The sequence below is a fragment of the Macaca thibetana genome, chromosome 8, assembly GCF_024542745.1.
Source record: "Macaca thibetana thibetana isolate TM-01 chromosome 8, ASM2454274v1, whole genome shotgun sequence".
Lineage (NCBI taxonomy): Eukaryota > Metazoa > Chordata > Mammalia > Primates > Cercopithecidae > Macaca > Macaca thibetana.
The window spans coordinates 21,953,588-21,975,122 of record NC_065585.1 but is presented as its reverse complement, the minus strand read 5'-3'; the positions used below and the strand labels follow the sequence as shown (position 1 = coordinate 21,975,122).

The 21,535-nt window shown below is 39.7% G+C and overlaps 1 protein-coding gene across 7 annotated transcripts in view; it reads left to right on the top strand.

The window, feature by feature from the left end:
* The window catches only part of TBC1D31 (TBC1 domain family member 31), a 72,074-nt gene that overhangs the window by 48,470 nt on the left and 2,069 nt on the right, over positions 1-21,535 (top strand). For 5 of the 7 annotated variants that reach the window (XM_050801519.1, XM_050801512.1, XM_050801515.1 and 2 more), the window contains 8 exons: positions 311-490; positions 2,105-2,337; positions 2,912-3,064; positions 4,040-4,175; positions 7,933-8,025; positions 12,257-12,397; positions 14,058-14,252; positions 16,518-16,656. In XM_050801519.1, coding sequence (XP_050657476.1) covers positions 311-490; positions 2,105-2,337; positions 2,912-3,064; positions 4,040-4,175; positions 7,933-8,025; positions 12,257-12,397; positions 14,058-14,252; positions 16,518-16,656 — 1,270 coding nt within the window. Of the gene's footprint in view, positions 1-310; positions 491-2,104; positions 2,338-2,911; positions 3,065-4,039; positions 4,176-7,932; positions 8,026-12,256; positions 12,398-14,057; positions 14,253-14,886; positions 16,472-16,517; positions 16,657-21,535 lie in introns of those variants that run through there. The other 2 variants (XM_050801518.1, XM_050801516.1) reach the window with 2 other exon arrangements.

Genomic DNA, 21,535 nt, shown 5'->3' with positions numbered 1-21,535 from the left:
CATAAGGTTTTTAGAATAACATGCCTTATTTTGTAAGCTAACGTTGGTTCTGATATAAACAGTATTTTCTTGAAGGAGTATAATAAAAAGCATACTACATGTTGTGTTTTTAACAGTATTCCATTCTTTTTCTTCATTAAACTGCCTTCCTGAAAGTCTGTAAAGAAGGGTCCAAATTAAGGTAGTTATTTTCATAATTATGTATTTAATATGATTTTCATAGCTTAAATCGAATGTAAGGTAATATTACCAATGACTCTGTTTTTACTTTTCCCTAGAAAAATGATAAATTTTTCCTTATCTGTTTTAGCTATATGCATGGCCTCTTCTTGAAACTGTGTTCTCGGAAGTGCTGACGAGAGAGGAGTGGCTGAAACTGTTTGATAATATCTTTTCCAACCATCCATCCTTCCTTCTGATGACTGTTGTAGCCTACAACATATGTTCTAGAGTGCCTCTGCTCAACTGTAATCTTAAAGATGATTTTGAGGTAACGATCCTTGTTCTTAACAGAAGGTTCTCAAATATCAGTTATTTCTCTCTCTCTCTCTTTTTTTTTTTTTTTTTTTTTTTTTTTTTGAGAACAGAGTCTTGCTCTGTTGCCCAGGCTGGAGTGCAATGGCGCGATCTCAGCTCACTGCAACCTCTGCCTGCCGAGTTCAAGCGATTCTCCTGCCTCAGCCTCCGAGTAGCTGGGATTACAGGTGCGCAGCACCACGCCCAGCTAATTTTTGTATTTTTAGTAGAGATGGGGTTTCACCATGTTGGTCAGGCTGGTCTCAAACTCCTGACCTCGTGATCCACCCACCTCGGCCTCCCAAAGTGCTGGGATTACAGGCGTGAGCTACTGTGCCAGGCCATATCAGTTATTTCACTTGAAAGATCCTTTTATTTGTTGAGTCCCTGTTATGTGTCAGACACTGGTGCTAGGTGGTAGGAATATAAAGGATAACAAGTTAGACCACATCCCTACCCGTGTACAGTTTATAGACAATAAAACAGGCAATTATAGTAGGCTAGTAGTCTTATAATCATAGCTTAAGAAAAGAATCATGGTAATATTGGGGTTTTTGCTTTTTGCTTTTTTTTTTTTTTTTTTTTTGAGACAGAGTCTCCCTCTGTCTACCAGGTCGACCAGGCTGGAATGCAATGGCGCAATCCCGGCTCACTGCAACCTCCGCCTCCCAGGTTCAAGTGATTCTCCTGCCTCAACCTCCCGAGTAGCTGGGATTACAGGCGCCTGCCACCACACCCAGCTAAGTTTTTTGTATTTTTGATAGAGACGGGGTTTCACCAGGTTACCCAGGCTGGTCTCGAACTCCTGACCTCAGGTGATCCACCCGCCTCGGCCTCCCAAAGTTCTGGGATTAGAGGCGTGAGCCACCACACCCGGCTGCTTTTTGCTTTTATAAAGGATGTTTAACAGTTAGAGTGTTGTTATTCTGTGCATAATCTTATCATGACCTATCTGGTCTTAGTCTGAATGCTTATTACACATGCAAAAGGTAACTATGAGAATTTTGAGAATTGGCAGGAAAGTGTCTGAAAGAAAGCATTAAGATCATTATAAAAAGTAGATGCTCTTTTGGTAGACAAGATGAATTAGTTGGGTTCTTGTGTGTGTGTGTGTTACTTATTTAGTGGTTACTGTCCAATTAAACTTTATTTTTACTTCATGATCCCATGATACGTTAATTTGGATCTTCCAGCAAAACAAGATATGTGGAAACATTTCAGATATTTTTAAAGAATCAAGCTAATTTATTTTCAAAGGCTAATTTATCATTTATTTTGGATTTTGAAGAAAAAAAAATCCAAGCAGAATTTGTTCCATAGTTGAAGCATTCTTTTTCTACTGTATTAAAAGCCTTCATTTTTTAATTTTATGTCAGAATTTCTTATGATTGTGAAACTCTGTTACATTTTTTAAATAAATTGTCTTCATTGTAAAACTTGAGTAAAGAAAAGCTTTAATGAATTTACAAAAAAAATGTATATTCTTAAATATAGATTCACTTTTTAAAAAAATTCTTGCTTTAATTCTACCTACCTCATAATTGATTTGTCTGGTAAATCTCGATTTAAACACCAAGTTTTCTTACAGTTTTTTTTTCACCATCGAAATAACCTGGATATAAATGTTGTGATTAGACAAGTTTATCATCTCATGGAGACCACGCCTACTGACATTCATCCAGACAGCATGCTTAATGTTTTTGTTGCACTGACAAAAGGGCAGTATCCAGTATTTAATCAATATCCAAAGTTTATTGTGGACTATCAGACACAAGAACGAGAAAGAATAAGGAATGATGAATTGGATTACTTAAGAGAGAGGTAATTATGGAATAGTTTTTCTTTTTCTGATACCACAAAATGTGTTTTAAACATAATAAGAAAGTTTTAATGAAAAAATACATTTGGCTGGGCGTGGTGGCTCACACCTATAGTCCCAGCACTTTGGGAGGCCAAGGCAGGCGGATCACAAGGTCAGGAGTTCGAGACCAGCCTGGCCAACATAGTGAAACCCCGTCTCTACTAAAAATACAAAATATTGCTGGGTGTAGTGGCGCACACCTGAAGTCCCAGCTACTCAGGAGGCTGAGGCAGGAGAATCGCTTGAAGCCAGGAGGAAGAGGTTGCAGTGAGCGGAGATCACGCCATTGCACTCCAGCCTGGGCAACAGAGTGAGACTTCATCTCAATAAAAAAAAGAAAAATACATTCACATTATGAGTATTTGTGTAAAATCAGGGTTTGAAGGCTAGAAATATTAAAGATAGTTAATTCTTACATATGGAAATAAAATGGATTATACATTAATCGGTATACATTTTGTGTTTTGATGATTCTTGGATTTAAATTACTTAACTTTCTTCTTTGTGTTTTCATAATAATATTACCTACTTAAGGCAGACAGTTGAAGATATGCAAGCTGAAGTTGACCAGCAAAGAGTTGAAGATGAAGCTTGGTGCCAGAAACAGGAGCTGCTTCGTAAAGCTGAAGAAACAAGAAGAGAAATGCTCTTACAAGAGGAGGAGAAAATCATACAACAAAGACAGAGGTATGTGTTATCCCTTTAAAAAAAAAATCTGGACATAAAAATTGGTTGAATAATTTTTATGCTCTTTCATTTTTTCATTTTAGGAACAACATTATATATAGGATTACCCAGCTGTGGCATTTCTATTAAGCAACTATTAAGTTAATAAAAAGAATCTTTATATACCACTTTTCAAAAAATTGCTATGTAGTAAAATATAATTCTAAAGCTATACTGAATATAATCTAGATTTGCACGGATTAATGTTCCTGGAAGGACATTATTTAGAAACATTATTCTATAGTGGGCAGAAATGCTTTGTCATAGAGTGCTGGGTACATCACCTGTAGTGGAGTATAATTTTTTTAATTGTGTTTTAAGCATACCTGTGTGACCTGACAATTGTAACATAAAATGATTATGTCATTACTCATTTAACACTTTGGAGGACAGGGGAATGAGTATTAAATGCATATTCAAAAGTGTGTTAGCTGGGTGTGGTGCCATATACCTATAGTCCCAGCTACTAGGTAGGACCGCTTGAGCCCAGGAGGTCAAGGCCAGCCTGGGCAACATAGTGAGACCCTGTCTCTTAAAAAAGAAAAAGAAAAAACTTAAAAATAAATACGTAAAAGTATGTTAATAAGGTAAAATGTGTAAATTAAGTAAAGTTATGGGATAAACATTGAGACTAAGCCCAATTGTTGGGAAACTCACTTCTGTGTTTATTGATTCATATTCTTAGACGGAACTTTATGTAACAGATTTAGAGTGCGGGTTAAAAGGAATTACTGAACTGAGCCGGTGAGCTCTCTGCTAAAATTCTCAAAGCATAAGTATACATCATCTTTGGTAACGGTAGAGCAGTTCTGGCATTCTTTCAGATAAAGGATAGCAATTGTATTGAAATGATGGGCATGGTAGACCTGTTATGAAAAAACTAAGTCATATTAGGAATTGCTTTATTTGTTCCACTTGATGTATTTTGTATTTAAGGCTAGCTGCTGTGAAAAGAGAGCTGCAAGTAAAGGAAATGCACTTACAAGATGCTGCAAGAAGGCGTTTTCTGAAGCTTCAGCAAGATCAACAGGAAATGGAGCTAAGAAGACTGGATGATGAAATTGGGAGAAAGGTTTATTATTCTTACCTTAGTTCTCATACGTCATCTCCATTTACTCTCACTTAAATGTAATGAACGCCTTCAAATTAAATAATATTCTAAAAAAAAGAGTCCACCATGAATACTAAATAGCCCCTTTAATTTTATTTTCCCCTCGGCTTTTCTCATTCTCTTTTGTATTTCATGAATGGCTAAATATTTAAGAAATGCCAGGAAAATTAGTCAAGTGTCCTTAGTGACTGTTTCTCTAAAAATAGAAATATCAGTATCAGTTAGCCATTAAGTTAATTTTTTGTTTTTTTTGAGACGGAGTCTCACTCTGTTGCTCAGGCTGTAGTGTAGTGGTGTGATCTCAGCTCAGTGCAACCTCCACCTCCCGGGTTCAAGCGATTCTCCTGCCTCAGCCTCCCAAGTAGCTGGGATTACAGGTGCACACCACCACACCCAGCTGATTTTTGTATTTTTCATGAGATGGGATTTCACCATTTTGGCTAGGCTGATCTCGAACTCATGACCTCAGGTGATCTGCCCACGTCGGCCTCCCAAAGTGCTGGGGTTACAGGCGTGAGCCACCACGCCTGGCAGTTAATTTTTAATTAGGGGACATATTCTTTTTTCATGTAAAAATTATCTGTGGCCAGTATAAAAATAATTTCCAGTACAAAATATATAGAATTAAAAATGGACTTTCTCCATCAGTCCTCATATCATCCCCAGAGAAACACTTTTAAAAAATGGTTAATTGGCCGGGTGCGGTGGCTCATGCCCGTAATCGTAGCACTTTGGGAGGCCGAGGCGGGCAGTTCACCTGAGGTCAGGAGTCCGGGACCAGCCTGGCCAACATGGTAAAATCCCATCTCTACTAAAAATACAAAAATTAGCTGGGCTTGGTGGCAGGTGCTTGTAATCCCAGCTACTCAAGAGGTTGAGAACAGAGAATTGCTTGCCCCCGGAGGCACATGCTGCAGTGAGCCGAGATCCAAGATCACGCCACTGCACTCCAGCCTGAGTGACAGAGCGAGACTCAGTCTCAGAAAAAAAAAAAAAAGGTTAATTATATAGCCTTTCAGGTATGTTCTATAGATAGAGGAGTAATTATAGTCATGCTTTCCTATATTTATACAAAAATGGGATTATTCTCATTATACATTGTTTTTGTGACCTGCTTTTTAAAATTACATATGTTGAATATCTTTTCGTATGTTATATGTATCTATTTCTTTTTTGTGGTTGTATAATATTCCATTGAATGAATAGTTTATTTAATGCTTTGTTGTTGGACATTTAGGTTATTTGCAGTGTTTTGCAAATAACCATGCTACATCATAAAAGTCTTTTTACTTGCACACATACTTTTGTTGAGTAACTTCTAAATTATGCCAAATTGTTCTCTAAAAATGAAATGGCTTAAGCTATTTTAAGACCGTAAGAGTACCCATCCCCTAGTATAGTCAATTGTACTGCATCAGTCTTAATATTTGCCAAGCAGATAGATGACAAATAGTCTATTTTAATTTGCCTTTTTTTATTGTTAGTGAGGTTAAGTATCTTTTCTGTTACTTATCTTCCATTTGTAGAATTACACATTACATATTTGTATCATTTGTCCATCTTTCTGTGAAGTTAGACTTAACTTTCTGTCAGGTTAGCTTACTTATTTCTAAAAGGCAAGTCAATTGTCCCAACACCGTTTGCTGACTATTAGCCAAGTCATTTGCCAACTGATGGTTTTTACATATTAAATTCTGTTACATACTTGATCTCTTTCCTTGCTTTTTCTATTCCTAAGCCAGTACCACACTGTTTGAATGACAGTAGCTTTGAAGTGTTTTACTAACTAGTCCTAATTCTCACTCATTAGTCTTCCTTTTCAGAGTTTTTGTCAGTGTTCTCCAATGTTTATCGTTCCAAATAGACTTTAAGAATTGTTTCACTTTTGGAATTCTCACCTCTCCCAATCCCATTGGAATTTTTATTAGGATTGCACTGAATTTATGCACTAATTTAGAGTTTCAAGCCTAGTTTTGATAAAATACGAAGTATTTTTTAAGTCTTTTTTTTTTTTTTTTTTTTTTTTTTTTTTTTTTGAGACAGGGTCTCATTCTGTCACCTGGGCTGGTGTACAGTGGTGCAATCCCAGCTCACTGCAACCTCCACCTCCCGGGTTCAAGCAATTCTCGTGCCTCAGCCTCCTGAGAAGATGGGATTACAGGTGCCTGCCACAACACCCAGCTAATTTTTGTATTTTTAGTAGATACAGGATTTCACCATGTTGGTCAGGCTGATCTTGAACTCCAGACTTCAAGTGATCTGCCCACCTTAGCCTCCCAAAGTGCTAGGATTACAGGCGCCTGGCCTAAGTCTTTCAAAGTATTTTTAATTCATATGTATTAGAAATCTATTATCTCTTTATAGCATCATACTTATTGTTTTGTTTAAGCCTTGTTAATTTTAAATTGGTTTTCAAAATCCAAGATTTCTTTTAATTTTCTCGTCTAGTGAATGAGATTGATATTTCATTACTATAGAAAAGTGTATGTTCTTCCCACAAAGTAAGCTCAGAACTCTGATGTCTTTATTCCAAACCCCTTTGAAACAGGAGGCGGCACTTTTTGGTCCAAGAATTCTATAAACTCCTTTCAGCAACATGATCTGGCCTCTGCCTACCCTTCCAGCCTCCTGTCCTCCCAGCTGCCTGTTCTGATGTTGTGCTCTGACCCTGCCAAACCGCAAAAGCTCGTCTCGTGGTTCAGGCTCTAGCAGGAAAGGCTGCTTGAATCTGAAATGACAAGTACATGTGACTGTGAACATCTGTTAGCAGCAAGCAAAGCCGATCGGTTTTTGCTGTGGTACATAGCTGTTTGTATCTCTGAAAATTCATAAGCAAAAGAGCTCAGTAATTGAAATTCCTAAAAAGCGTGATTTGCTATGCCACACCTCTCCTCCACTTCCTGTCACTATTGCTGTTCTTACTTCATACAATCAAGCTTCCCCCCACCTTTGAGCTAGCTCCTTTCCTAATAACCTCTTTAAATTGAGCTGGTCCTGGTCCATGTTTCTCTTTTAGCCTTTGGATATATACGTTTGCACATCCAACTATGTTCTCATTTACTGTTTCTCCTATTTTAAGTATTTGATAGCATGTCTTTTACCATAATGACAATATCTAACATTTCACCTTATATCTAAGATCATTTCTAAGAGTCTCTAGAGAGTGCCATATCCCATATGCAAACCCTCTAGTATATAGGAATAAAAAACTTCCAACTAATCAAATTTTGGAAATAGGCGAACTCTAAATTAATTCACTTGGAGCAGAATACACACAGGTCGAACCATCTGCAAGAAATTTAAACCTAGAATTGGTAATTGTCAAGCCGAACTTATAAAAGTAGAGAAGTTTAGTCAAAAAGAACATTAAATAAACGTTATATTTTTATCTACCCCAGATTTAAATTGCTCAAGTTTTTCTAACTCATGATATTGGTTACTGTAATACTGTAAGAACTGCTATCTGTTCTTCCAGTCTGAGTAGATGGGCATATGGTATTGTGCTTTTTATTCTTAAATTAAACTTCACTTTAACTGAGAGATTATTCCTAGATTCTGCAGTGAGTATTAATCTTTGTCAGTTACTCTGGTTTCAAAAACCCGATTGCTGTTATCTTAAATACTGTTAGTAGGTCGTTCAGATTACAGGATTACTAAATCTATTAAAAATTATTTTGTAAATTCTTTTTGGTATTCACAGTTTGTTGTTTGGCCATAGGTATATATGAGAGATCGAGAAATTGCTGCCACAGCCAGAGACCTAGAAATGAGACAGCTGGAACTCGAATCGCAAAAGAGACTTTATGAGAAGGTATAATTCAGTTATTTCCAACATAAGAAAAGCAGGTTTTGGCCAAGCTCAGTGGCTCAAACCTGTAATACCAGCATTTTGGGAGGCTGAGGTGGGAGAAGGATCACTTGAGCTAAGGAATTCCAGACCAGACATGGGCAATATAGTGAGACCCCATCTCTACCAAAAATTAAAAAATTTAGCTGGGTATGCTTACCTGTAGTCCCAACTACTCAGGAGGCAAAGGCAGGAAGATCACTTGAGCCCTGGAGTTCGAGGCTGCAGTGAACCATAATCACACCACTGTACTCCAGCCTGGGCAAACAGAGCGATACCCTATCTCAAAAAAAAAAAAAAAGAAAGAAAGAAAAAGAAAAGCAGGGTTTGCATAAACCCATTTTAGACTGTATTTATTCATGGTTTTCTAGCGTTCGTTTTATTCACTTTTTAAGCAGAATATAGTGCCATGCAGGATTGTAAGGTAGCCAAAATGTCTGAATGTACAGTTTGTTGTAATTATTTAATTCATGTTTCTGTTAGCAGCTTAGTCTAGTGTCTGAAGCACCAGATGTAGGCCCCAGATTTTGCCTCAGGATTTTTTACCAACTTACTAAATTTTCCTGTAATTATGTAATAGTGACTACAAAATTATCTCAATACCTCACAAGGATCCTGAAAGGTAAATCAGTCAGGAGCTGTAAAGTACTTTCTTTCTTTATTTGTATTTTTATTTATTTATTTTTGAGACAGTCTTACTCAGTCGCCTAGGCTACAGTACAGTGGCATCATCTCAGCTCACTACAACCTTCACTTCCCCTGCTCCAGTGATTCTCCCACGTCAGCCTCCCCAGTAGCTGGGACTACAGACATGCGCCACCACGCCTATCTAATTTTTGTGTTTTTTGTAGAAATAGGGTTTCGCCTTGTTGCCCAGGCTGGTCCCAAACTCCTGGGCTCAAGCAATCTGCACACCTCGGCCTCCCGAAGTGCTAGGATTACAGGCATGAGCCACCACGCCTGGCCTGTAAATTACTTTACATTGGAATCTTCTGGAGTTAAATCAGCAAATATCTGCTTAGTACTTACTGTTCAGTTTTCAAGACACTGGAAAAAAAAGGAGCTTTGTTAATATAAATTTTTATTATTTAGGAAAAATGTTTTGTTACTCATTTAGTGTTGAAACTGTACGTTTTCACTTCTTTCAGCCCACGTAAAAAGTCAGACTTTTTAGCCTGGGCAACACAGCAACACCCCATCTCTACTAGAAATACAAAGAAATAGCCAAATGTGGTGGTGTGCACCTGTGGTGCCAGCTATTCAGGAGGCCAAGGTGGGAAGATCACTTGAGCCTGGGGGACAGAGGCTGCAGTGAGCCAAGATTGTGCACTCCAACCTGGGTGACAGAGTGAGACCCTGTCTCAAAAAAAAAGTCATACTTTTAGTTTGAAATTAGCGATAACTGTGAATTCATAATACATAACATATATGTTTGATAGCCATATTAGGTGAGATTTAAACCATATAGCATCCATTTACACCTATAACACTTTTAAAGTCTCCACACTGAATTTCTTCTAGAACTGAGCAAGGGATTTATAGTTTGGCTGAGTCTCCCATGATTTGGAATTAGATGTAATTCATGTGGACTAAGCTAAACTTTACTTTTTACTATCTTTTCTTTAGGGGTGGAGGATAGTGGCAATTGAAGGGTATAATTTTAGAACTAACAGAGAATTTGCAAGGAAAGTACTAAGAATTTCCAGATATTTGTCTCTCAGATTTTTAAACACTAACATTCTACTAAATTTGCTTTCTCTTCCTCTTTTTCTCTACCTATACACATATGTACACACAAATATATACTTGTTTTTCTGAACTGTTACAGTCCCGATGCTCCTTTACCCCTAAATACTTCAGTGTATATTTCCTAAGACCAAGGAGTCCTCTTATATAACCACAGTACGGTTCTCAAAATCAGAAATTAACATAAGATGATCTGATATATAAACCTTATTCAGATTTGATCCATTGTATCCAAAATGTCCTTTAGAGCAAAAGAAAATCTGAGAGCTCATCCATTGTTTTGTTGTCATCATTTTAGTCTCCTTTAAAATGAGATAAGTTCCTGACTCTTTGTATTTTATGACATTGATATTTTTTGAAACATGTAAGCCAGATAATTTGTAGAATGTCCCTTAATTAGCGTTTGGCTGTTGTTTCTTCATGAGAAGATTTAAGTTATCCATAGGAGTGCATAACTTTAATCTGTGGCAGTCTTACAACAGAAGTTATGTTTTGAGATGGAGTCTTGCTCTGTTGCCCAGGCTGGAGTGCAGTGGCATGATCTCAACTCACTGCAACTTCTGCCTTCCAGGCTCCAGCAATCCTCCTGCCTCAGCCTCCCAAGTAGCTGGGACTACAGGTGCGTACCATCACGCCCTGCTAATTTTTGTAGTTTTTATAGAGACAGGGTTTTGCTATGTTGCCCATGCTGGTTTCAAACTCCTGGGCTCAAGCAGTCCTCCCACCTTGGCCTCCCAAAGTGTTGGGATTAGACGCATAAGCCACTATGCCTGTCCCATATTTCTTGTTTTTTTTCAAACAATCATGTGATTGTTTGTTGAAAACTAGACATTTTGAATACAGTGCTCCCCAACTTATGGATGGGGTTATGTCCTAATAAGCTCATCATAAGTTAGAAATATTGTAAGTTGAAAATTCATGTAACACCCTGATAGACCCATCATAAAATAAGAAAATTATTACATCAACTATAGGAACGTCTGGCATATAATGTGGCAATTTTGGAAATAAGATTGTCTCCCCTCCCCAGGGTTTCTTCTTGTTTCTTTGCTTAGTGACTTTTCTGAACTAATTTTGAAAGTCCGTATCTTTTGTCGTATATAGCCACTGATGTCTCTATTCAGGTAGTTTGGGGGTCAGCAAATGATTGGACAGAGATTTTAATAGATTCTTTGAACCAGTAAGCTTCTAGTAGTTGTTGAGGAGCTCTGTGTGCATGTTAGGGCACGCCTTTATCACTCAGCTAGGCAGTTGCTACTTCTTAGATTCCACTTCCTGGTTATGCAAAACCTCAGAGTTAACCAGAAGTGTGAGATCTTAGGTCTTTCTCAGGTCTGAGAACACGGCCCTTAGCATATGCACAGCCTTACACATGCACATGACCTTCCAGGAATCTATCTGAGATTTTTTAAGCCTCCTGTGGACATCTGATTCTCCAGTTTTTCCTGTTAAGCTTTTTGCTTAGCCTATTGGTTGCTCTCCCAAGATCCACTGCCCCAAGCAGCCAAGATATTCAACAGTTTGCTCTAATTGTTTTCAACAACTTCTCCAGGGATAAGACTATTCTGCAGTAGGCAAGCTCTGAGTGAGATTTTAAAAACACAGCCTTAGGAGTGGTCTTTCAGGGAACCACCAGAAAACTCAAACAATGACAGTTCTCCAGCAATGGTGGTTTGAAGGAGCTCTGTCCAACCCCATTTTGCTTGGCTTCCAGGCTGCTGGTTGTCAAGACTAATGCATAGGCCGGACACCGTGGCTTACACCTGTAATCCCAGCATTTTGGGAGGCCAAGGCAGGCTGATCACTTGAGGTCAGGAGTTCGAGACCAGCCTGGCCAACATGGTAAAACCCCATCTCTACTAAAAATATAAAAAAAGTTAACCAGGCCTGGTGGTGGGCACCTGTAATCCCAGCTACTCAGGAGGCTGAGGCAGGAGAATCACTTGAAAACCCGGGAGGGGGAGGTTGCAGTGAACTGAGATCGTGCCACTACACTCCAGCCTGGGCAACAGAGTGAGACTCTGTCTCAAAACAAAACAAAAAAAAAGACTAATGCATAGCTTGGGAGTGGGGTGGGAACAGGAAAAATGCAAGATGAAATGTCAGAGAGCTAGCTGTTTTTACTGAGATTCAGCCATTTTTATAAGTAAATGCTCCCCAGATAGCTCCAAGCCTTTGGTTAATTTCCAGAATGCTGAAAAAGTTCATTTTGACTTGTTTTTTAATCCATGTTCTCAATGCTTTTATGGTTGAGAGGATTTCCAGGGGTCCTTACTCTGCCATTTTTGCTGATCTCTCCAGTCTTCGCATTTTACTTTGAAAATTAGATGATTGCAGCTTTTATTTGTGTGCATATTACTATTCTGAAAAAAGTTGTTTTTGTATTCTAGCATTATATAAATCAGTGGTTTTTTTTGTTTTTTTTTTTTTTTACAAATGATTTTAACAGAATCTTACTGAAAATCAAGCAGCTGTTGCAAAAGAAATGCGAGCAGATGCAGATGCCCATAGACGAAAAGTGGATCTTGAAGAACACATGTTTCATAAGCTGATAGAAGCAGGTGAAACACAGAGTCAGAAAACTCAGAAGGTAAAAATACGATCCATTTAGTGTATATGCAGAAGAGAAATTTTCATCTGTCACCCTCTTAAGAGAACAAAATCGAAATTAAACTCTGTAAAGTTGAATTAGTTTGTTTCTTTGCTTCAGTTGTCACAGTTCCTAGAATCTCACATTGTTTCCTTTTATATATAAGATGTTTACTTCACTGACAATCATATGCATGTCTTTTTCCTACAGTTTGAGGAAATACAAAGGAATTTCCTCAAAGAAAATACAAAGGAATAGTGACTTACAAGAAAATACGAAGGAGTAGTGACTTAGAAGAAAATACAAAGGAATAGTGACTTTACAAATTATACTGTCCTGGCCAGGCGCGGTGGCTCAAGCCTGTAATCCCAGCACTTTGGGAGGCCGAGATGGGCGGATCACGAGGTCGGAAGATCGAGACCATCCTGGCTAATACGGTGAAACCCCGTCTCTACTAAAAAATACAAAAAAATAGCCGGGCAAGGTGGCGGGCGCCTGTAGTCCCAGCTACTTGGGAGGCTGAGGCAGGAGAAAGGCGTGAACCCGGGAGGCGGAGCTTGCAGTGAGCTGAGATCCGGCCACTGCACTCCAGCCTGGGCGACAGAGGGAGACTCCGTCTCAAAAAACAAAACAAAACAAAACAAATTATACTGTCCTTCTATGTTCTGCCTCTGAAAACTGTCCCTGAGTTGATTAGGTTCAAAGCATCAGGTCCCTGCCTGGTATGTAAGCCAGCACTTCCAAGTGTATTGTGTGGACTATTAACTATTATTCAATAAGATGGGGGATGGTCAAGTAAGTATTGGAAATGCTGTCTTAAAGTGAGGTATTTTTCATGCCAAATTTGAGGATACTGTACATTTGTGAATATTTAAGAAAATTTCCCAGATGTATTTCAGAGAATTTCTTATGGAGTACGCTTTCAGAAATGCTGACTTAAGTGAATTGAAATAGAACTTGAGACTTTCAAAGAAGAGCTTTCTCTATTACGTCTTTAACACAATGTTAAATGGGTATGTGTACCGGTCTGCTCCTGTTCCGAAAACCAGGAATAGTGTACAGTAGATACCTTCTGTTCTACAACAGTCTCTTAGGTGATTTCCTCAAGATATTCCTTTTTTTTTTAATAGGCTTTCGTCCAGTCTGTTAAAATGGGCTCTTCTTCAGAGTGCTGAAAACATGGAAATTGTTGAATCCCACCCATCCCCTAGCTGATAAGTTCTTAACCTTGGCTGTAAATTAGAATCACTTGAAGAGCTTTTTTTTTTTTTAATGTAGAGACTGAGTCCTATTCTGTCACCTAGGCTGGAGTGCAGTGGCATGATCTCAGCTCACTGCAACCTCCGCCTCCTGGGTTCAAGCAATTCTCCTGCCTCAGCCTCCCTAGTAGCTGTGACTACAGGCACCCGTCACCACACCCAGCTAATTTCTACTTGAAGAGTTTTTTAAAGGTGCCAGTACCCAGCTGTCCAGTGATTGGTTTAATTGGCTTGTGGTGAGGCCCAGACATTAGCTTATTTTAAACACTCCCAGGTGATGCTAATATGCAGCCAGAGTTGTGAACAACCGCCCTAGACATGTGGATACATTGAATGGTTATACCTTCATTTTATATGTTAGCAGTCTGACCTTGTTTCTGAAATATATAACTTTTTCCTAGGTGATTAAAGAAAATTTGGCAAAGGCTGAACAAGCATGCCTAAATACTGACTGGCAGATTCAGTCTTTACATAAACAAAAATGTGATGATCTACAACGAAACAAATGTTACCAGGAAGTAGCCAAACTCCTTAGGGAAAACAGAAGGAAAGAAATAGAGATATTAAATGCAATGGTGGAGCAGGAAGCCAAGAAGGTAAAACTAGTGTTATCAGCTTTTTGTTATATCAAGCATTGGGTTTTTTTGTTTTTTCTTTTTTTTAAAGAGACAGAGTCTCACTTGGTTGAACAGCCTCAAAATTCGAACTCCGGGCCTTAAGCGATCCCCCTGCATCAGCCTCCCAAAGTGCTGGGATTACAGCCCCCTTTACCCAGCCTAAGCACTGAAATTTTGAAGTAGCACAGAGTCAAATGACAAAAGCGTCAAACCAAGTCATTCTTGCTGGAAGAGATAATCTGATTTTAATAGGTGTTTGTCAGAGAAGTCATCTAATATTGATTCTACAAAAAAATGATTAAGCGTCTTTCTCATTTACATTAGTGTGCTTCAATTTCTCAACTTCCTGGATTTTTGTTCTGGCTGCTTGAATAATATTAGTGCTTTAATTTAGCTCATTCTTTATACTTACAATGTAAAAGATGCTGAATAGGTAGAAATGGTCTGTAGCTGCTAGTAACAAAACCCCACACTACAGTGACTAGGAACAGGATAGATATATAGTCTGGAGGTAGGGAGTCCAGGGTTAGTACTGGGGCTCCACCGTTATCAGGGAAATGTCCTCTTTCAGCCTTTCTGCACTTCTTCTTAGTGTATGGCTTTCATTTTCAAGGTTACCTGACCATCCAAGATGACTCCTGGAGTTCCAGCCATCACATACCCACTGCAGACAGCAGGGAGAAGGGAGAGCACAAGTGCGAATGTTCTGCCTCCCACCTGAGTCACACTCCCTTCTAACTTCTTTCCAGGAGTCCCACATCATATTTCGAGCCACATTTGTCAGCAAAGGATGCTGAGAAAAATAATATTCTTCACAGGGAGCATTATCATCCCAAATAAAATTAAGATTCTTTTCCTATCAGTTAATAGGATAGCTAAAAATAAAAACAAAAGATTCTATTCCTAAAGAAGAATCAAAGAATGGAGTCCGAGGAGGTAATTAATAGTATATGTCACACGTGTCTATCTTTTGGTTGCTCCTTCCAAAGACTCTGGGATCTGTGCTCTGGAGATATTTTTGCAGGTACCATAGACTTTTGTAAGGACACGGAGGAGGTGGGGAAAGATCAAGATCTAGATACCTGGCTTAATTGCTTCTCTCTGTTGCTGTATCACAGTGTCTATTCTGAAAGCTGGCTTCTTACAGTGTATTTCCTTCAAGTCACTATTCCAGATTCGTTTTCCTCCTACCCCATCCCAGTGGCATGGAGCCTTATCTTATAACCCTTTCATTCTAGGACAGGAAGAAGGGCTTGGAGAGGGTGGGAGTAATACCCAGAACCCTGAGGCTGTTCTCAGGAAAACTGGGGTGGAAACTCACATTCTCAACATAAACATTGCTGACACTAGGGCTAGACTGTGTGAAATTCACTGCTGCTGGACTTTGGGTAAAATGGTATTTTTGAGAGTTGACTGAGAATCATTGTAAGGGCCTTTCACGTTCTGCAGAAATCCTTCCTTCTGTCTATCTAGTGTCCTGTGTTATAAAGCTGATTTGACCACTGCGTGGCCTTGGGAAGCTGCTCAGAATCAGCCCCCTCATCAGTAACATGAAAGGGATGGATATCTGTGATCCTTCCTTGCCCTCCTATTTTGTGATTTTTTTTAAAGTTTTTGTTATTTAATGCATTATTTCTATAACATAAAAATAATGTGTTTCCATGTAAAAGCTGTAGCTTTTCCAGAATTTTGGCAAACTTTAGGAGTTGGATTTTAAATATATTTTAGTTACCTTCTGAGCTAATTTTAAGATTATTATTTTCCCATTTTATGGAGAAGAAAATAGGGGTGAATAGAAATCACTTGACTTCCCTGTGGTCATCATGTGGACGAGAGCTGGGCAAAGAGTTCATTCTCTGAATTTTGTAGATTTTATTATTAAGATGTAGCATTCAAATTAAATAAAATGCAATTGCCACGAATACAAACCTAGCTTAGTCTTGTAAGATTTGAGATTTGAAACTTACTGAAATGCATTATTATTTCAGCAACTATTGGGATATAGTTGTGTGCTTTGTGGCACTCTGTAGTACTGCGGGTTGGATAAAACCTGCCTCTGCTTTCAAGGCTCCTAATAGCCTTGGGCCAACACAGGCACCCCAATTACCATAACACCAAACGGATCCTACTTGCCATGGGAATATAAAGGAAAGTGGATAGAGAAGACAGAAGGGGCTCATTCTACTGTGAGATGTGTATTACTATACTTTTTATGTAATTTTTTTTCCATTTATTTGAATTTAGTGGAAGGAAGCTGAAGGAAAAGAGTTCTGTTTGAGATCAGCAAAGAAAGCGTCTGCTCTTTCAGATGCATCTAGAAAGTGGTTTTTAAAGCAAGAGATAAATGCAGCTGTAGAACATGCTGAAAATCCATGTCATAAAGGTGAGTGTTTGAGAGGCCTTTCTCTCCATGATGTTACAGATTTATTCTTTTAGTAGGGTCTATTATTATGATTTTTTTTTTTTTTTTTTTTTTTTTGAGACAGGGTCTTGTTCTGTCACCCAGGCTGGAGTGTAGTGATGCAATCATGGCTCAGTGCAGCCTCAACCTCCTGAGCTCAAGCAGTTCTCCCATCTCAGCCTCCCAAGTAGCTGGGACCACAGGCGTGCATCCCCACACCCAGCTAATCTGTTAAATTATTTGTAGAGATGAGATTTCACTATGTTGCCCAAGTTGGTCTCAACCTGCTGGGTTTAAACCATCCTCCCGCCTTGGCCTCCCAAAGTGCTGGGATTATAGGCGTGAGCCACTGTGCCTGGCCAATGAATAAATTATTGGGATGTATTTTGGCACTTCTATTCAATCTACTGCTCAAGTAAAAGGTGATCACCGGTTACTATATTTTTGGTGGGAAAGGGTGGGCTGAGGAGGGACTATTACAAAAACAGAGTCCCAATGGAGGAAAAAGTTTGTGCAGACTGTCCTATGGAGTTCTGTTTGATTCTGTTGTTCCAAGGTGAAATATGTGCTTTGCCAAAAGCTGGTCCTCAGAACAACAGTATATTCAAGTACCACAGGGCAACTTCTCATAGGATCTGATCCAACACTAGGTTTCAGTACAAGGCTTATAGTGGCATCAACTGAAAAATCAAAATTATAATTTAAAACTCTAAAATACTCTGGAGGCTGAGGCAGGAGGATCTCTTTGAGACCAGGAGTTTGAGGCTGCAGTGAGCTATTATCATGCCACTGAACTCTAGCCTGGGCAACAGACAAGACCCTGTCTCTTTAAAAAAAAAAAAAAAAAAAAAAAAAAAAGTTTTCCATAAAATTCTAGAGTACAGTTAACAAGGCACTTTTATTTTACTATGTTGCCTTTTATAATGTGAATAGGTTGCTTTTTAAAATAATAGCTTTGTTGATACATAATTCACATGCCCTATAATTCACCTTTTTATTTATTTATTTATTTATTTTTTTGAGACAGAGTTTCGCTCTTGTGTCCCAGGCTGGAGTGAGTGCAGTGGCATGATCTCGGCTCACTGCAACCTCCACCTCCCGGATTCAAGTGATTCTCATGCCTTGGCCTCCGGAGTAACTGGGATTACAGTCCCAAGCCACCATGCCTGGCTAATTTTTGTATTTTTAGTAGAGATGGGGTTTCGCCATGTTGGCCATGCTGGTCTCAAACTCTTGACCTCAGGGATCCACCTGCCTCAGCCTCCCAAAGTGCTGGGATTACAGGAGTGCCCAGCACCGCACACAGCCTAATTCACCTACTTAAAGTGTATTATTCAATGGCATTATATTATCATGTACTAAAAAATACACTTACAGAGTCGTGCAGCCATCACCACAAGAAAATTTAGAGGATTTTTCAGCACTCCAAAATAAACCCAGTACCTGTTAGCAGTCACTCCCCATTTCCACTCACTCCCCCAAGCCCTTGGCAACCACTCACTACCTTGTGTCCATTCACCTATTCAGGAAATTTCATGCAAATGCATGTAATATATGGTCTTCTGTGTCTGGTTTCTTGTACTTGGCATAATGTCTTGAGATTCAACCATGTTGTAGCATATATCAGCACTTCATTCCTTTTTATTGCTGAATAATATTCCATTGTGTGGATATTACATGTTTTTTCAATCTATTCATCAGTTGATGGGATATTTGGATTCTTTCCAGTTTTTGGCTTCATGAATATGCTGTGTGCATTACTTTTCCATTTCACAAATTTGAAGAGTGAAAATATAGTTTAGGTCATTTAATTATGCCTACTTTTTTTTTTTTTTTTAAAGACAGAACTTCACTCCATTGCCCAGGTTGGTGTGCAGTGGCACAATCTTGGCTTACTGCAACCTCTGCCTCCTGCATTCAAGCGATTCTCCTGCCTCAGCCTCCTGAGTAGCTGAGACTACAGGCGCATGCTACCATGCCCAGCTAATCTTTAGTAGAAATGGGGTTTTGTCACGTTGCCCAGGCTTGTCTCGAACTCCTGGCTTCAAGTGATCTGGCTGCTTTGGTCTCCCAAAGTGCTGGGATTATACCTCACCCGGCCAAATCATGCCTGCTTTTAAAACCCCTCATTACCGCTCATATTTGAGATTTAGTGGTCCCAGATAGCACCAAGGGTACTTCGAGGAAGTGGAGAAGAGTAGAATGTGACCCTGCACAAATTAAATATTTAAAACTGGCTTACAAAAGATAACAACCATGGGAGCTGTCACTTCTCCCTCACCCTCTCACACTTACCCTTGATTTTGTGTGTGTGTGTTTGTCTGTTTTTGTGAGACGGAGTCTCACTCTGTCGCCAGGCTGGAGTGCAGTGGCGCGATCTCAGCTCACTGCAACCTCCGCCTCCCAGGTTCAAGCAATTCCCCTGCCTCAGCCTCCCAAGTAGCTGGGATAACAGGCGCCCACCACCACACCCGGCTAATTTTTGTGTTCTTAGTAGAGACAGAGTTTCACCATGTTGGCCAGGATGGTCTCGATCTCTTGGCCTCGTGATCCTCCTGCCTGGCTCTCCCAAAGTGCTGGGATTACAGGCATGAGCCCCCACGCCCAGCCTTACCCTTGTTTTAGAAATAAAAATAGAAAATATTTAGAGCGCTATCTATGTAGAAATAGAGAAAGGTAAGAAACTGTAAAAAAAAAAAAAAAAAAAAAAAAAAAAAAAAAGCTTTCCTTTCCTCATCAGTGGTTTTCCTACACGTTTGCCCCTCTGCCTCCATGATGTCTTCCTTCCATGCTAGCTAAATTTTTTTGTCAGACCAGTCAACCGTGTATATTTTTGAACGTTGCTAAATTTCACCACTGGAGAGAATTTGATTAATAAACATCCAGTTTTCAAAAGTCTTAAGTTTATGACTGAATGATCTGTCAGTCATTTTCTTAATCAGGGTATATAATCAGATTCATTTAATCCTAAAACCAGGAGGCAATCACCTACCATTAAGAAAATGACATTTTTGGGCCAGGCGGCTCACTCCTGTAATCCCAGTACTTTGGGAGGCCAAGATGGGCGGATCACAAGGTTGGGAGTTTGAGACCAGCCTGGCCAATATGGTGAAAACCTGTTTCTACTAAAAATACAAAAATTAGTCAGGAGTAGTGGTACACACCTGTAATACCAGCTACTCAGGAGGCTGAGGCAGGAGAATTGCTTGAACCCAGGAGGCGGAGGTTGCAGTGAGCCAAGATCTCGCCACTGCACTACAGCCTGGGCTACAGAGTGAGACTCTGTCTCAAAAAAAAAAAAAAAAAAAAAAACCCATACATGTTCAAAAAATACATATGTTCAAGACCTCACCAATAGTGATTTCATTCAGTAGGTCTAATAATAGTAATAATTCCATCGGTAGCTCTAGGGTAGAAACTAGGGAGCTAGATTTTTGTTTTAAAGTTTCACGGGTGAATCTCCCCAGCCAGTGTTTGAAACATTGCTGGAGACAAAAGGAAATCATTAGTTGTTTGAACAGAGATAATATTTACAACATAGCCCTTTGGGAAGATGAACTGAACAGGAGTGGGCAGGTTGAATTTTGGAGGACAGATGAGAGGGAGCTGTGAGATCTCAGCTCTGGCTGGGCACCGTGGCACCTGTAATCCTAGCAATTTGGGAGGCTGAGGCGGAAGGATGGCTTGAACCCAGGAGTTCAAGACCAGCCTGGGCAGCATAGTGAGACTCTGTCTCTGAAAAATAAAGAAACTTTAAAAAGATCTGAGGAACCACACCTGATTCCCATCTTATCTGTGCAGCAGGTATAGCAGTGGCCAGGCTGCTTGGGCCAAAATGCTGGTAGACTGGGAAGTTTATGACCTTAGTCCATTTGCTACAAGTATTTTATTTCAAAGTTATTTCTGGCCAGGCGCAGTGGCTCACACCTGTAATCCCAGCACTTTGGGAGGCAGGCGGGTGGATTGCCTGAGGTCAGTAGTTCGACCTGGCTGACATGGCCAACATGACCAACCTGGCCAACATGGTGAAACCTCGTCTCTACTAAAAATAGCCGGGCATGGTGGCGCGCACCTGTAATCCCAGCTACTCTGGAGACTGAGGCAGGAGAATCGCTTGAACCCAGCAGGTGGAGGTTGCAGTGAGCTGAGATCACGCCACTGCACTCCAGCCTGGGGTGACAGCGAGATTCCATCTAAAAAAAAAAGAAGTGTTATTTTTTTGTAAAATAGTTCAATCTGCTTTCTCTTTTCTCTGTTCTCTGAACAGTGCAGATTGCAGGCTATGTTTACTACCTCCACCATGTCCAGCCCTTCAGAGGTTTGAAGATGACTCCTAGATTCCAGTCCCCCACCAGTTCAAATTAGTCATTTGGTGATTAGTCACATTACCTTAATGACTCATTGAGCTAAAACTGTGAGTTAAAACCATTATCTAAAGCTTTTTAGAGAGGTAAAAGGCAGACATCTTACCGGTTCAATGAGACTCCCCAGCATTCTGGGCTCGACACATGGAGGCTTAGACGCTAGTGGTGGGAGTAGAAGGAAGGGACCATTACAAGCAATGTCAGGATGCAAATGTTTTTAAAATCACCTTGGTGTCATACTGGATGTGCTGCTGTAGGAGTTAGGAAACAGTAAAACCACGGCTGAGGGTGAGTGTAAGTTTTTAGATGAGGAGAGTAGTTGATAAAAGTACCGGGAGGCACCACCGGTTGCTAGGGCACTGCTCTGCCTGCTACTCTAAGAAGGTTTCAGGTCAAACTTGCCTGTGGCTGGCTCTGATTGGCTGAATGTTTTGATGAGGCCCTGCCTGGCTAAAACCAGTAGTGATCAGCTCACAATCATTTCCAGGGAAGCTTTG